General features: G+C 37.9%; 1 protein-coding gene across 2 annotated transcripts in view; it reads left to right on the top strand.

Moving 5' to 3' along the window:
* The window catches only part of COG6 (component of oligomeric golgi complex 6), an 85,679-nt gene that overhangs the window by 42,848 nt on the left and 24,967 nt on the right, over positions 1-17,864 (top strand). For both annotated transcript variants that reach the window (XM_050948685.1, XM_050948676.1), the window contains exons 9-12: positions 1,654-1,782; positions 1,871-1,962; positions 11,215-11,279; positions 16,752-16,843. In XM_050948685.1, the coding sequence (XP_050804642.1) occupies positions 1,654-1,782; positions 1,871-1,962; positions 11,215-11,279; positions 16,752-16,843 (378 nt within the window). The remainder of the gene's footprint in view (positions 1-1,653; positions 1,783-1,870; positions 1,963-11,214; positions 11,280-16,751; positions 16,844-17,864) is intronic.

Here is a 17,864-nt window from a genome sequence, read left to right as displayed (position 1 = left end):
TTGGTACATGACTACCACAAATCCTCTTTACCTTATGTCATACAGAATGTGATTCTGTCCAGTGATCCTTTAAAACATTCACAAAATTTATTGAAAATGCGGTAGAGCTTTCCTCAGCATTTGGAAGCTGGGGGCAGTAACGCTCCTATTTAGAACATTCTGATAATATATGATTACCTTTTCCTCTTTGCAGAGAGAGAAGATTGCATTTGCTTTCAGTGTTCTCAAGCTTAGAGGGGAAGTAAAAGTAGATATACAAAATAAAATTAATAAAATGAATAAAGAGGAAATGTGTAGTAATCAATATAAACCAGAAGCTAGGAATTGTAAAAAATTATTATGAGAAACAAAAGAATACAAGGAAAAATTCTATATCCAGTAGAGATAAGGACCCATAAGGAGGAATTTATGTATACAAAAAGAATTAACAGTGATATTGGTCTGTTACTAGTTGAAAATGGTAGAAATGTCAATAATAATGCAGCAAAGGCAGAAGTGTTCTGTATTTGGGAAAAAGCTAGATAAAGTAGTCATACCATATTCTGATACTAAGTAACTAAGGAGGCTGAACAACAGCAGCTACTACAGTAAAATGTTTTAAAATCATCAGGTCTGGATAGTTAGCATCCACAAATTTTAAAGAGCTGGTTAAGGAGCCCTCTGGATCATGAATGTTGGTTTTCAATAAGTGTTGGAACACTGGGGAGGTCCCCAGAGACTGAAAGGAAAATATTTGTGCCAGTATTTTAAAAGAGTAAATGGGATAATATGGTGATTATACGCCAGTCAGCCTGACATCAATCCTGGGCAAAATAATGGAATGATTCATTTGGGACTCTATTAATAAAGTATTTAAAGGGGTGTGTGTAATGGGGTGTTCCCCCACACTAACCCGGAAAGAGTTAATGTGGCCCAGAAGGGGTAAGTAACCCGATAGGCCACATCTGAGGACGAGTCAGGCTTGATAAGCAAGCACTGATTGAGAATGAAGCCCAGCTGAGCAGGAGCAGGCAGGCTAATATAAAGCCAGGAAACATGTAGCAGAAAAAGGGCTGCAGCATGAAGGCCTATAGTAACTCTCTGGGTTTAGAGAGGGAAAGAAGAAAACATGGGGAGAATTGAAGCCCTGGGGTGCTGGCCCTGAGGGAAAGGTTTACACAGAGGAGGAGGGACAGGGAAGCCTGATAGAGGTGGAATAGGGAAAGGCCCAGGAAAAGGGCAATAAGGTTTTGGATGGAGCAGACCATGGCTGCTGGATCAAGGGTCCCTGGGCTGGAACCAAGAATATTGGGTGGGCGGGGTTCCCTTACTAGCTACTGGGAAAGTGAGTTGGAGGACTGTTGGGAATGATACCGTCAGCCAGTCCTGTGAGACTTTAATAACTTATTGTGATCTGGCCAGAGGTCCAAGCCATAAAGAAGGTTTTAGTTTTCTTAAAAAGAAAAAAAAAATGCAAAGAGAGGGTCATAGTGAATCAGATTTTTACAGCTAAATCACAAACCTCAAAATTTGGACTTTGTATATTGGAAACATTGACGCAACCTTATATATACCCAAATGAATGGGCACCAGTACAGTGCTCTTAAATTAGGCTAATGTAAATTGTCAGGGATAAAATATTTTTTTCTGACGATCTTCATGTTTCAATTACAGGTACACCCTGGATGAGTTTGGAACAGCTAGAAGAAGTGCAGTAGTCCGTGGTTTTATTGATGCTCTTACCAGAGGAGGTCCAGGCGGTACTCCCCGACCTATAGAAATGCACTCCCATGATCCTTTGAGGTAGGATAGTAGTGAAACTATGCATTACATAATCTTTTTGTCATTTATACAATAAATCCTTTATGTAGCAATTCTTGTTTTTATTTAGATATGTAGGAGACATGTTGGCATGGCTGCATCAAGCTACTGCTTCTGAAAAAGAACATCTGGAAGCTATGTTAAAGCTTGTAACTACTCAAGGTATTATTAGATTTTAATGCATATTTTGCAAATCTGTAGAAACTGAAGTTAGTGGTGAGCAATATGCCAGAAAACTACAACAAAACTCCTAGAGTGGACTTCAGTTGCTCCACTGAGGATAAATGGTATTGTAAATGACTTCAGAAAATGTAATAGTTCAATTTGCTAGGAAGAAAACCATTAATCAAAGAGAATATTTCAGAGTTCACTAATGTGTGCATTTTCCTGCCCTCTCAATATATTTAGATTTAGAAGGGAACTTTTCATGCTAGACTTCAGAACTCCAGTGCATTTCTGAAAAGGAACTTTGTAAAAATGCCATTGTAGTGTACCCTGCTTGTATCTTGGGGATTTTGGTATCAGATTTACTTTTTCTAGTAAACAAATATTTTTCTAACAGCCTGCACTGCATGCTTCTGCTCAGCCAATGAGGCAAGTCTGGCTTCCTTCCATCTTGTACCGTTAAAATGGTCCAAATGCCAAATAGGACCCCTGGTTACACCTATGCAACTCCATCATTTTCAAATTCTTCTGCATCAACTAGTCCACAGAGCCTGCATTGAGTCTTCAGCCTGCTTGCAGCTTTTGAGGCAGATTTGCACCTGTTGTCAGCAGTACAGTGGTAATCCCTGTAGAAGACGCCAGTGTTATCTACCTCCGTAGCTACAACCAGGGGCTTGTTACAGTTGAGCGTACGTGCCTCACCTATAACAGGTATTGAGAATTACCAGTGAAAGCCAAGTTCTTGTCATACTGACATATGAACAGCTACTTGAACCTTAACTGGTTCACAGGGCCCTGCCCTGGGATTTAAATTTAATCTGATTTGTTTAACGCACCCTTGTTTTGCTATACTTTTGGAAATAGAAAGTGGCATTCCTAATAGAAGTCACATCAGCAAGAAGGGTGTTGGAAGAGCTCCCAGTTTCCGTCAAACCGCAATAAGGCCAAAGATTGAGAAGTGTGGAAATTTTGTCCTATTTTGTGGTTATGTATATTTTGTCCTTTGAAAATGTTTAAACATTTTCAACTATCCCCAACTCTCACCACATTATCAGTTGTTCTGCTCCAGTTATAGGCACACTATAAAAGTTAAAGTTTTTGTACTGTGTTTAATATATTTATTTACTGACAATCTGATGGGGTGTCCCATTACAAACTCCAAACACTAAAGAAGGGGGAGCAAGAAGTCCAGACACTGCTGTGGGGTGTGGAAGAGGAAAAGACATGTCAATTCCATTAATTTTACATGTGCCACGGGAGCCCTATGCTTCCACTTCTTTTGGCAGGAGACACTCTCTTAGGAAGAGCTCTCTGAAAGCTGGAATCTCAGAGTCCATCTCCATGCTCTGCTTTTGCTGCAGGCTGTGCCTTACAGTCACTCCTCTCCCCACAGCCTCACTTCCCACTCTGAAATCACTTTATACTGGGAGTGTAAGGCTCTCTACTTAAATGCTCCCTTCTGAGGTTATATAGTAGGAATTGGGGGTTAGCTGCTTTACCACACACACTGCTAGTATCTATAGCCATAACCACCCTTAGCTATAGACTGGACCAATGTATCTGACGATATGAAGTCTAGGAGTTTGAGTAGCAACTGTGTTAGCCTGTATCAGCAAAAAGAACAGGAGTACTTGTGGCATCATAGAGACTAACAAATTTATTTGAGCATTAGCTTTCGTGGGCTACATCATTGGATGCATAGAAGGGAACATACAGTAAGAAGATATTTATACGTACAGAGAACATGAAAAGGTAGAAGTACCCATATCAACTGTAAGAGGCAAGGAGTGTGCATGGGAAGAGTGTCTGACCACAATTCCTGTTTAGTTTTCTGAGAGAATCAGGAACCTAACTGAGAACCCATGACAGGCTATCCAAAACTGGGAGTCTCCTGGGGAAAGCTGCACTCCAATAACGTAGTCTTAAGGCAAACCCAGCATTCAAGCTCAAAGTAAAATTACATTTATCACAAAAATAGGTCACTCGTCATTCTCTCCAAATTCCAAGCATTCTGGAGAGAACATCGTGCACAGAGATGTTAAACTGATAAACTGCAGGAGAATTTTCAAGCAGGATATGAGGAAAGGACTCCAAATCATCCATAAGCCTGTTAGGTGAGACTACTCACTAAGGGCCTATTCCAGCTCCTATTGAAATCAACTGGAAGGCTTAGGTGGGAACTGGATCAGGCCACAAGCAGTAGCTACATCCTGAGTGAAGAGATTATATTCCTTGTATAAATAAATATGGAAAGCTGCTACTTGGTCACCATTGAGTATGTCAACTAAGGTAATACAAGATCATTATATAACCCTCAACTGATGTAGCCTTCAGGTGACTGGTGTTGTACAGTGAGGTAGCTCAGTAAGATGCCACAACCAAATTCTATCATAAATAATTTTTTTAGTTAAATAGTTGTTAACTTCAATGTCTGCCTCCCGAAATTCACACTTCTTAGTAAGCCCCATGTAGGATCTATGAATCCATCAGCAATGAAGAAAAGGAAAATGTATGAATCACCTGAAAGCTTCCTTTAGTCTGCAAACACAAGGCCATAGGTCCTGCCCTCCCTACAGAATGCGGGGGAAGGGGAGTGAGGAGGATGGAAGTTTGGTGTTGATGGAGGAAAAACTGTTCAAGGCTCAAGTGACACATTTGAAGAAAAATGTGAAAAGTCCAAGCTCACGTTTTTAAGAAAACTGCCCTTTTGTTTTTGAAGAAAAATAGTCAAATAGCACATAATCACATGGTTAAAAATAGTTTAAAACCATTTAAAAGCTTTGCATTTCAAGCTCTAACTTTTAATTTAGTCGAATAACTGTGCTGTTTTAAATTTTGAAAGGGCTAATAGCAAGTGCAAAGAAATTTTACCCCTCACGTTGTAGAGCCAGAAAAGAGGCAGATTATCTCTCCTTCCATGGAGCTAAGTTGCTCCAGCAGAGAGAAATAGCAAAGACTTTCCTCTCCTGCAGAGTTTCTGAGCTCCACAGGAAGGGGAGAATCTCAAGAATTCTGCTAAAGGGAAGCAGCAGAGACTCCCCATCCTGTGAAGTTAAAGGGACTCCACTGTAAAGCATCCAAAACTGAGGGGGAGAAAGATACTTGATATGTTCCTGCCTGTTACTCACATCTGCTTTCTGCCACTATGCTGGTGCCTTCTAAAGCTCTGTGACTTTGGGGGGAAAAAATGCAAACTATTGTGCAATTAACGGAGCTGGCAGGTTTATTTTTATTAAATGAAAATTGCCAAATTAATGTAGATTGTTTTTGCATTTAATGTGTGTATGTGCATGCAGTATCAGGGATTTGGAGCAGTCAAATTTTTTAATTGCTCTGCTCCAGCTCCGCTCTGGCATCAATAATGACTGCTCCAGCTCTGCTCTGACTCCGCTCCGCGATCCGACTCAAATTAATTTTTTACTAAATAAAAGTGCATACTGTAATTTTGAAAAAACATTGTTTTAAAAGTCTGAATAAAAATATTTTAAATGTTTACAAGCTAGAATCATTCATAATTCATTCCATAAAAAATTATTGCAGGAATCAAGTCGTCTTTCATAGCCTGCCGCAAATCATTTAGAATTAACTTTAAAGCCGAAAAAAGTCGCTCTCCACTAGCTTGAGTTGTTGGCATGCTCAAAGCAGTTATACAGGCAGCATGAATGCGGTGTGGGTAGCTGTGAATGGCCTCAAAAACTTAACCTTTAGCCTACCAATAGACTCCATCACCTCTCAATCTTCCAGAAAGTTTCTCTCAAATAATACTTTATAACAATTATGAATTGCAGAAACTCGCCGGCGTCTTTCTTGTTAATCCAGTTCCTTTTTGAAGTCATCATCTTCTGAAGAACTGATGCTTGAATTATCTCCATTTCCTTGTGATGGTTGAAGACGTCTCAGAGATGGACTCTCGAATGAGTTCAGAATGGAGACTGAAGTTTTAGAACAGCCTGCTATTTCTGAAGGATGTGAACTTTCCGAAACCACAAATTCAGTTGTTGACTTCTTTTTGTTGTGTTCGTTTTCTTCAACCTCTTTCACCGAGTTCAAATGTAGCAATAGGTTTTGTTTTTCGAGTTGTCGAGCAATATCAAGGAGCCCTTCCTTTTGCCTTTTGTATTTCCTGTGAAGTAAGAAGAATCCGGTACCGTGGGTCAAAGTAACGCCAGCAAGGAAATGAATATTGTCAAAAAGCTTCTCTTCACGTTTCTGCATGAAGGATAGAGTTCCTTCTGCAATTTGTCCACCATTTTCTTTCAAGAGTTTTGACAGTTTTCGCCATTCCTTCATTAAAACTCCTGGGGTTACATTGACAGCTTGAAGATCCACAGTTGTTTGGTTTGGCTTTGCCAAGAGGTCTCGCAGGTCTTCACTTCGTCCCATTCAGCTTTTGTTAACTTGAGTTCTCTTGTTCCAGCAGCAGCCACTTGTTCCCAGTAAAATTGAAAAACAAGAAGCCAATCAATCATCGCAAATGTTGAACCCCAGCGAGTCACAGTATCCAATGATTGAGTTACCCCATGTAGATCAAGCAGAACACTTTGAATACTTGGGGTTCGTAGATTGACAACGACTTGTCGAATTTTTGCCAGAAATTTCTTTGCATGTTCTTTGTTCAGTCCATCCCAGATTGCCAACTAAAGAGTGTGAATACCACACCTCATCAGTTGGGCTTGTTGAGTCATCCTCATGAAGCCATGTTGGAAGTATGAGACTAGGGTCATTAACCCATTGCGCAGTAGCATCCATGTTGAATTCAATTTCATCCATTCCTTTAGTTCCTTCCTCAGGCAGAATAGCTTCAGTTCTGTCCACATCCCTGTTCTCGGAGGTAGAAATGGTTTCATTGTCCTCACTGAAATTTTTGATGGCACAGATCATGTTTGCTGGATTGTCAACGCAAATGCTCAGCACTTGCATTTCACTGATCCCAAATTTTTCTAAAATAGCTTTTACTTGACTTTTCACATATCAAGAATTGTGGCGCCCTTCAGTGTCGAGTATGTCCAAGGTTTTTACCACAGCTTTATCTTTTTCCTTCTTCATAGTACTGAGCATTGATTGCAAGGAAATTTCTGTTTCCATGGGTTGCCGCATCCATTTTGAGGTAGCACAGTTTTTGAGCCAAAGCTTACTTGAGCTCTTTGTGACCAGACTCAGATGTGCTGACAACTAAGTGATTAACTGCATCATGCCCCATCGAAAAACAAAGCTGCCGACCCATTTCACCTGTAATTTTTTGGAATCCTTTATTCTTTAGCCTGAAGGTAGTGAGGTGTTGAACTCAAGCAAACCATTTCCATCAGCCCTTCACGAAAAGTATTGGCATCCATGGTGACTGTAACATTTGAGGACTTCGAATATGAGTCAAGCTTTGTTTGCTCAATTTTGGGTTTCTTTTCAGATGAAGCTCTGCAAAAAAATCTTTTCTCTAGGAGTTTTCAAGGACTCAGATGAAAGTCCTTTTAGCCATGTCAGCTTTCTGTTTTGCCTCGTCTTCCTGGTCTTTTTTTGTAACCAGAGCCACATAGTTTTCAGAATGGTTATGTTTTACATGCCACCAAAGGTTGAAACTTTTCACAGCACTTGTTTCACTTTTCTTAAAGCTACATGGTCTAAGCTTGCCATTCACTTCCTTTTCCACCTTGCACAGTGCCGATTTCTTCTTTCCTTTTCCCCAAAGCCCAAATTTGGGCTTTTCAAATTCAAAAGTAAAGATGTCGTTGAGATCCTTTTCCGTAAATCGACTATCAGTCATGGAGGGCAGATTTGATTTTTTTGTTGAAACCATAGCCAGATCTTCTTGTGCAGCTACCGCATCCAAACGTTTCTTATGATCTTCGAAAAGCAATGAACAAAAGCATTACATTTTTTTATAATGTACCTGCTTGTGATATCCTAACCACTTAAGGTACTTTGAATTTATTTTGGATTTTCTGGACAAAAATGATCGCATTTTCTTTTTACACAAAATTATTATTAAAGTATATTTTAATATTTTAACATGTTTCTTGCAGGTTTAATGAAGTAAGAAGTATTTTTAATATACATAATTAATATACATTTTTATTTATAAACTGCAAGTTAGTTTTTCTTATGAAATTTTGCAGTAAAAATATTTGAAATATTTTCCAAGTTTTTAATTAATATCTCAAAAATGCTTTAATATAGATATATCAATGAAATTTGGTACGTGCCATAGCATTAGTACGTGCTATCACTGTTCTACAACATTAATTGTTGGGAAGTAACGAGGCTACACGTTACAAGGTTGAAAATAAACTTCAATGGGAAAGCGGATTCAAATTGCAAGCACAGTCCTTTTAGTAAAGAGAGCAGATTTTCGGAAATATTTTTTTTTGCTTCATCAGCCTGAATAGATTATACAAGAGAGAACCTGTTATTTGCTCGATCTTGTATAATGTTTCCAGCCTGATGAAGGAAAAATATATTTCTGAAAATTTGCTCTCTTTACTAAAAGGACTGTGCTTGCAGTTTGAATCCGCTTTCCCGTTAAAGTTTATTTCCAACGTTCTATCGTACAACATCATTCAAATAAAACCATTTAAACTACAGGCGTCATGAACTGGGGGGACTGGGCCAACTTTATTTAATATTTTTTAAAATCTTTGACTATTTAACAGGATACGACCCTTGAATATGATTTAATGCTAAAACATACATTAAAATGGTACTCTTAATTTATTTTGTATAATTAACCATTTCCGAGAAAACGTTAAACATTTTAATCTGCTTAGATGGTTAGAATGATAGAAACAATGTTACTCATTACTTATTTTTCAACTTTGGAACCATAAATTTTAAACGTGATAATAAATAACCAAAAATTATTAACTTATTATGGAACATAATATTACTGCTTGTAGCCAGGGGCAGTCATCGACAAGCCTTTCTTGATATATGAAATAAAAATGACCAACTGCCAGTTCGGAACACCTATGGTTTAAATAATTTTGGATAATGTAATATGGTAGCACATACTAACACTAAGACACAGACATAATATCATTACTTTGTATTAAAGCGTTTTTGAGATATTAATCAGAAATTAACTTTTCATCACTTCCTTCAAGTGACTGTAGCTCCCTGAGGAAGAATTTTAGGACACATGTTCACAGAAATGTTTTTTTCTTAAAATGACCTAAGGATTCACCCCCAAAGTTGTGTTGGACATTTTCCAATCACTCTGGATATATCACAAAAATCACTCCTAATTCATGCCAAAATGTTTACTGTATATTCATATGCCTGCTGCACATAACTTTTTTTTCAGTAAATTTAAAATTACAGACAACACTACCAACATACTGTTGAACAGATGACATAAAATAAGTCCGCCAGAGTGATACAGGAGCATGTACAAATGAACAAATGTACCGGTAACGGGAGCCTGTGTGAGAAATGAGCTTAAGTGATTAATATCTCTTGCTTATCTTTAATATAGCAATAAACAAAAATATTATTTTTTTTTGCAATATACCTGTTTGTGATATCTTAAATGTTGCGTCTTGCGTCACACTTTTCCATAATCGCAGCACTTATCGCGTCTCGTTGATCAACCCTTACAAAAGAAGTATCAACACATACTAATCTACGTGAGTACACACTCGCCTAAGCTTGGCACAAGGGTGGGAGCAGTCTGCAGTCTTGCCGAATGTCTGATAATTATCTGATTCTTTAATAAAACATATCTCCAAAAAACTTTGTAATTTTGTGTCTGTACATTACATCTTGATTTCAGCCAAAGTGAGAATAACTGTGACATATTATGTAAAGTGGTAAAGTAGATGTTAATATCAATTGTTATACAATCTGAAACTTTTTGACACCTTTAGGACTTTCTTGCTAAATATCATTTATTTTGGATTGTATCAGAGGGGTAGCCGTGTTAATCTGGATCTGTAAAAGCAGCAAAGAATCCTGTGGCACCTTATAGAGTAACAAACGTTTTGGAGCATGAGCTTTCGTGAGTGAATACCCACTTCATCGGATGCAGTCCATTTATTTTGCATTGAAAATGAAAAAAAAAAAAGGGGAGCAGTCAAGATTTTTCTGTGCTCCGGCTCCGCTCCGGCTCTGGGCAAAAACCTGCAGCTCCACTGCTCTGTGCTACTGCTCCGCTCTCCAGCTCCAGGCTCCGCTCCAAAGCCCTGTGTAGTATGAACAAATCTTTGTTGCTGTGTGTAAAGTATTACTACCTGAATTTTTACTTTTCTGCAACTTAAAATGTAACCCATATGCATTAAGATATAGATTTTTCATTTTTAACCTGTTTTTAATCTACTATTGTGTATGTGGGCAAGGATTTATTGTTTTGATGTGCACTAAAATGATAGCCTTACAGGTAAACTCTGTTAAAAGGGATAATGCAGAATCAGGAACATCTCTTTTAGATAATAGTAGTTACAAAATAGGTGCATGTCTCTTATGTTAGCTGACTTTCCTTATTGACAATGTTTATACATGTTAAATTTCTGAATGACTATTGATTTACCAATTTATGGCATTTGAAACTCTTAATTCAGTGTAGTTGCCTTGTTTTAGTTGCTTCTGCATAAACAACTTCTTTAACGTTAATATAAAATGACGTGGCTTGTCTCTGATCCTGCTTCCCAAGGATTACTGTGTTCACTATTCGTGTCTTCATTTTGCAGCTGACAGATAATCTGTTTTGGTGTGAAATAGGGAGGTAATGTGGTCTAGTGTCACCTGATTTTATCACGTGGCTTAACCACACTTAGTTACAGTTTACCTCATGGGCCTCATCTGAGGTTGAACTCCTGTTGATAGGTTTTAAATTATAATTAGAGATTTACTGTCTCTGATGATATATTTTGAGACAGTATTATATTGAGACCTGTAGGGCAGGTATTTCTAGTTGGAAAAATTTATGACAATACTGTTTTTCTGTTTCATGGCAAGAAGACAGGACAATAGTTTGTTGGTTTATTTTGTGAGGAAGGATGTGTTTGCACTAATCACTTGAACTAGCTAAGGTCCCAATGAACAGGTATGTGTTTATGGTATGCTATGGCAGGGAAGTAAGTGTGGTTAAAACATAGTGCATATGTATCTTACGCATATGATATTTAGCAAGAAAGTCCAGGGTGCATGTAAATTGCTTTTAGTGAAGAGGTATGACTTAAGATAAAAATAGCAAAATTGTGGAAGAAAAGAAACTAAAATAAATTTGTATAATGCTTACTGTGTGTTTTCTTTTAACTGTAGGTGTGGAAGAAAATGTACAAGAAATAGTTGGTCACATCACAGAAGGTGTCTGCAGACCTCTGAAGGTGAACTATTTTGTTTGTGTGTGTTTTGTGTGTTCCTACTGCTCATTAAAGCTGTATTATGTTTTTATTACAAAATGCTTTTTGTCATATCTCAGCTGAAGACAGTAACAGTGTATTATCAAGAGTGGTACATACATAACTTGAATATTGAGGGATTTTATTAGGGCCCTACCAAATTCACAGCCATGAAAAACGCGTCATGGACCATGAAATCTGGTCTGCCTCCCATAAAATCTGGCCTTTTGTGTGTTTACCCTATACTATACAAATTTCACAAGGGAGACCAGTGTTTCTTATATTGAGGATCCTGACCTAAAAGGGAGTTACAGGTGGGGTCACTAGGTTATTTTAGTCGGGGTGTGGTATTGCCATGCTCATTTCTGCCTGGGTTTCAGAGCTGGACGGCCAGAGCACAGTAGCTGCTGACTGGGCACCCGGCTCTAAAGGCAGTGCCCCACCAGCAGCAGTGCAAAAGTAAGGATGGCAATACCATACCATGCCACCCTTACTTCTGCACTGCTGCCTTCAGAGCTGGATGGCCAGAGATTGGTGGCTGCTGACCGAGGGCCCAGCTCTGAAGGCAGTAGCGCAGAAGTAAGGGTGGCAATATCATATCATACCATCTTTCCTTCTGCGCTGCTGCTGCTGGTGGTGGCTCTGCCTTCAGAACTGGGCAGAACTGCTGCCACTCTCAGACCACCCAGCTCTGACAGCAGCACCACCGCAGCAGCGGCACAGAAGTAAGGGTAGCAGTATTGCAACACCCACTACAATAATCTTGTCATGCCCCTCCTCCCCCACTCCTTTTTTGGGTCAGGACCCCTACAATTACAAAACCGAGAAATTTCAGATGGTAATATCTGAAACCATTACATTTATGATTTTTTAAATCCTATGACCGTGAAATTGACCAAAATGGACCGTGAATTTGGTAGGGCCCTAGATTTTATTAAATTTAAGTTTTTATAGCACATCTGTATTTAAAAAAGATCTTCCCATTTTATGTATGGTTCTAAGGCATTCTGATCCATATCGGATGTCTTCCAAAGTTCAAGGGTGCTCAGATCCAGTGTTCAGATTTGGGACTAGTCATAAAAGCCTCCTTTTTCTTTCTAGAAAGGCAAAGAAAGGAAATTTCTGAACTTGGAGTTAAAGTGATTTACAATACTGCGTCTTTAGCTTTGAGTGCAAAATACTGGGTGAAACACTGGATTAAGAACACATTTAATTGAGATTCCTAATAAACATGTAATTGTGCAACAAATGAGAGATTAGAGGACTCCATCTTTTTTCAAATCATCATTCTACCTCATTGCATATAATAGAAATGAACTCTGTTCATTAAGTATTATGAAAAACCTGCAAATCAGATACATGACATTGCCGTACTTATTATAATTTAGACTCAGCACAAATAAATAAATTCAGGCTAATTAATTTAAAATTAGTAATCTACTAATAAGGCATGCTTCCATATAATCTATAAATCATTTTTTTAAAGTAGAAAAATTAGGATATTTTAAGGAATTTTATACTATCTGACTAGCTGACTAATTCTGTAAAATGTCTGGTAATCTACATATTAAAAAGCAGGTTGTGGCTGAAATATCCCCATGTCCTTGACTGGAGAGGTGAAAAATTGAAAGGATCAGAAAGTAAGAGGGAGGGGGGGAGTGTGTGTGTGTGTGTGTGTGTGTGTGTGTGTGCGCGCAAGAAAAGACAAAGGAGAAAGCACCATTAATCATATAAACACCATAACATTTTACAGCTTGCTTCTCACGATATACTGCAGCACCCTCCTTTCCCTAAGCATTTGAAAGTTAGATGTTAATGTAACACTTCTTTTAAGATAGACTTGCTTTTCTTCTCTGATTACATCTTAATATATAAAGGATTTTATATGATTTTCTTTTTATGGTTTAGCCTTGTTTATAAAGATGTCTCTTTCCTTGTAATTTCCGAACATTTGAAGAAATAGTTTGGTTATATGGAATAGAATTTTGTCCCCATTTCTTAAAGATATTTTACTTGTGCTTCGAGATCTTAAAGGTCACAATTTTCAAGCTTAGGTGCCTAAAATAAGTGAGTTAAAATAAAAAGTAGGGCTGTCAAATAATCGCAGTTAACTCAAGCGATTAACGCAAAACAAATTAACTAGATTTTTTTAAAAGTTGCAACTAATCACAGATTTAATTGCACTGTTAAACAATAGAATATCAATTTAAATTTATTACAAATATTTTGGATGTTTTCTAAATTTTTAAATATTGATTTCAGTTACAACACACAAAGTGTAAAATGCTCACTTTATATTTTTATTACAAATATTTCACTGTAAAAAAGATAAATGAAAGATAGTATTTTTCAGTTTACCTCATACAAGTACTGTAGTTCAAATTCTTTAGCAATTTCTTTAGCAATTTTTAGTGCAATCGCTCAGCAATTGGCTGAACAAGAAGTAGGACTGAATGGACCTGTCGGTTCTAAAGTCTGTGAGGGCAGGTTTGTTTTTTTTAACTCTACATTTATAAGTTGTGATTTCACGATAAAGAGATTGCACTACAGTACTTGTATGAGGTTAATTGAAAAATACTATCTTTTGTTATCTTTTTACGATGCAAATATTTTTAATAAAAATAAAGTGAGCACTGTATACTTTGTATTCTGTGTTGCAATTGAAATCAATACATTGGAAAATGTAGGAAGACATAAAGATAAATTTAAATTCTATTATTTAACAGTACAATTAAAACTGATTAATTGTGATTATTTTGTTTAATCTCATGATTAATTCTGAAAATTATTTTTTTAATTGTTTGACAACCCTAATAAAAAGTAGCCTGATTTTCAGAATGGCTGAAAATATGCAACTCTCTTTGCTTCAGTGGGACTGGAAAAATAAGGCCACTTTTATTTAGGCACCTGGATAGGAATTAAGGTTGAAAAATTTGATCTGAGTAAGTGATTAACTCTCCCATTTCATTGTAGAGGAGACTGTGGTTAAAAATCAAAAAATATTATTTTCCTTCTGATTTTAAAAGGTTTTGATATTCTACTAAAGACAATTGAATATAGAATTCCTAGCATCCTGTCTGTCCTCCCAAAACACACAACCAAAACAAAAAAAAAAAAAAAAATCAGAAAGTGTGATGGTGATAGATGTCACCCTGGAAAACTTGCCTGAATGGGGAGAAGGAGCTCCCTTATAACTTTTAGCCCAGTAGTTAAGGTATCACCTGGGATGTGGGAGACCCAAAATCAAATCCCCCGGTCCAGTAATTTGAACTCGGGACTCCAACATCCCTCGTGAATGCCCTGACCACTGGACATTAAGTTAGAAGGGAGGGCCTCCCCTCGGGTTCTTGCTAAAATGCATAGCTACCTAACACCAAGAGAGGTTTTGCAGCTGAGAATCCCGGGCAGAGGAAAATGCCTCCTTGCAGCCCAACTTGAGGCACCTATCCCCAAGAGGGGTGAAGTTTAATATATGCCCTTCGCTTTGCACCTCCTGTTAGGGGGCTTACTCCTTCACCCTCTTACTTCCCTGGTCCTTTTCGCATGAACAGAGAGCAGCAATACGCGAAGTCCAAAGGCGCAAACAATTCGATGTTTATTGGGGTGAACTTCCAGCAAGCATGATTCCAGTTTCCTTCCTTAGTGTCCCCCTTCCCAGCTCTGACACCACAGACCCTTGCCTGTGTCCCTGTTCCTGTTCCCATCCCCTGTTCCCATTTTCCCTTTTAGCAAAATATGATCCCAGTTCCCCCAGTCCCTGTTCCTCTGTTCCCATTTCCCGCTCCCCCTCCTGATTGACTGCAGACTATATAGTAAAACCTGCGTTTTGCTTAGCTATTCCTTAACCAATCATTTTACTGAAATTTAACTAACCAATCCTAACATATTGTAACATGGTTATTTAACCAATTATATCCCACCACATTAATTGGTTTACACCCAACAAATTAATTATACAGTAGACTGACACAATTACAGAACCAGACAGAGACCATGCAGATAAACATACAAAACAATACAGAAGTGAGGATTTCACAACTACATTTATACAGACATAAGGGTTTTCCAGCTGTGTCTATTGATAAGTGAGTTCTTGCCAGACAGGATGCTATCTTCTAGGCTCTTCCCTTTCTCCGGAGGTGATAGGAATATCAGGACAGGATTGTATTCCTAACAGTCCAATAGCACCTTATTTCAATGTGACTAGTTTGGAATGTGAGGATGTGACCATACACTTCCCAGCTTATGGCTGCCTAACTACATCTTAGCTGAAGGCCTTAGCCTGTCACAGTAAGAGAAGGCCATTACACAGACAGTGATTTTGATTCTCTCTTTTATACCTCTATAACTAGCTAAGTGATAAGAATACACCTAAATTCTTAAAGTATAGGCCTTTGCAGACAGGCCTGAATATCTATATCCTAACACCTCCCATTGACTAGCCTAGGTGAGGAGCTGCCTAGGGTGCTGGCTTTTGTATATCCCATTTTGATGCATCTATCTTTCCCCATTCAATGAATGGGGAGCCTAAGTGCCAAACCTCAGGCTTTGTGAATCCCAGTGACTTTCTAGGCGCCTAAAATTTAGGCATGGCAACGCTCAGTGTCACCATGACTAATTTTCTTTGTGAATCTGACCCTGGGATGCCACACTGAGCAGCAGACGAATAATTTGGAAGGATGATGAATGGTTAGCAATATGTAGATGAACTTGTCACATATAAGCACTTGAGGAATAGTGCTATAATAGTCACTGACCATGGTTGCTTCATAAATGCCTAAAAAGTGATTGTGGGGCAGCCCTCTTATGATTGTGTGGAGGCTGCATGTGCCATGGAGGCGAAAGAAGTCAGGCTTGTTTTGCTGTGTAATCCAGCATTTCTTGGCCCAGTCAGCATGTCAATAAATGCATGTATTAGCGTCGAATATATCAGTTTATCTACTGTTAGCAACTCTTTTCAAGATAAAGTACTGGCTAGAGGTCATGACTCAGAGGTGAGATTAAATCAGGTAAAATAAACCTAAATAAGCTCCCTGATATATCAGTTCTGATTATTCTGCATCTCTGCTGAGTGCTGCCATTGATGATCTGTTGTAATTTAGGGATTTTGCAGCTGTTCTTGCTATTCAGGGCTGGGTGGAATTCCAGTATGTACTGATGCTAATCCACAAAATGATCTCATTATATAGAAATTTCCAGCAACAAGTTGCATACAAAACTCTATGGGAAACAGGGCCATTCTTAAGAAGTGGCATACAACTGCTTGTTTTCTGCCCTTCAGCTTGCTGCAAAAAAATGCCCTGTTCAAGAGGAATCCTGCAATATAAGCAGACAATGTGATGTTCTTATGCTGCTTGCAAAGTTTTTGTCCTTGAATATCCCTAATGCATGTAAAAGCGTAGAGGCTGATTTTCAGAATAGGCCTATAAATAAAAATGATTATTTTTTGTTCCACAGGTCAGAATTGAGCAGGTGATCGTTGCTGAACCAGGAGCAGTTTTATTATACAAAATATCTAATCTTCTCAAGTTCTATCACCATACAATCAGGTATACAGAATTACTAAACATGTTAAGTAACTTTCCTGTTTGAACGTGCACCAATTCTGGTACAGTAAAAAGCACTCCCTCTGTTTTGCTTTGTTTTGTTTTGTGGGGAGGTTGTTTGAGTTCTGACTGCGCTCAGCAGTGTACAGAACAAAGAGAAAGACACAGCCCTGACCTGAAGTAGTAATCAATTATTGTAATAGAAATCTGTCTGTAAATGGAAAAAAATTTCAACACATAGACATACTTTATCACTCTGTAGCATTGTAGATATTAAAGTGCACACAAAAAACTACATTAAAAGAATATTAAGGTTGCAAAATTAAACACTCCAAAGTTAGGAAATGCCAGAATTTAAAGTTACCTCTTGAAACCTTAGCTTCAGTTTAAACGCTTTACAAGTCTCTGAATATGTACATGAGAACAGTAAAAGGCACATCTCTAACATAGTCAACCTGACTGCCAAATTTCAAATCCCTACTCTAAAGCATGAGGCAGTACAATTTCTCAGTAAAACAGTTGTAAGAATTTTTTTAAATAAATTAAACAGCTTATTTTCCCCTAGTCTTGTTCTCAAATTGGCAGAACCATTTTTGCTAAAACTTTCCAAAAGTGGATGAGGAAGACAAGAAGAATTCTCTTTTTTTTTTTTTTTTTTTTTTTTGTTTTAAGCCCAAACAGTTAAGATTTAGTAGTTACAAGCAACTGAAAACAATCTTATAATGGGGAGTGTTTGGCAGCCTTAACTATAGGCATTGTTTAAAGGTCAAAGATTATAGTACTGATCCTACTAGCCAAATGTTTTTGTCAAAAATAGAGGGAAACTGATATCTAATTACTATAGCAAGGTCTAATTTGAGACTTTGGTGACTTGGGCTGATAGTGCTTTGAAAACCAAGCTGTTATTTTTTTTAAGAGTGTCACATTAGTCTCATTCAGATATGATCGTTTTTACCCAAGGTAGTCTGTAACTTAGAATCACTTTTAATTTAGACGACAAACTCCTATGCAAGAAGCTTGTAGA

Source organism: Gopherus flavomarginatus, chromosome 1 (genome assembly GCF_025201925.1).
Source record: "Gopherus flavomarginatus isolate rGopFla2 chromosome 1, rGopFla2.mat.asm, whole genome shotgun sequence".
Taxonomy (NCBI): domain Eukaryota; kingdom Metazoa; phylum Chordata; order Testudines; family Testudinidae; genus Gopherus; species Gopherus flavomarginatus.
This window is presented reverse-complemented; position numbering and strand designations above follow the sequence as displayed.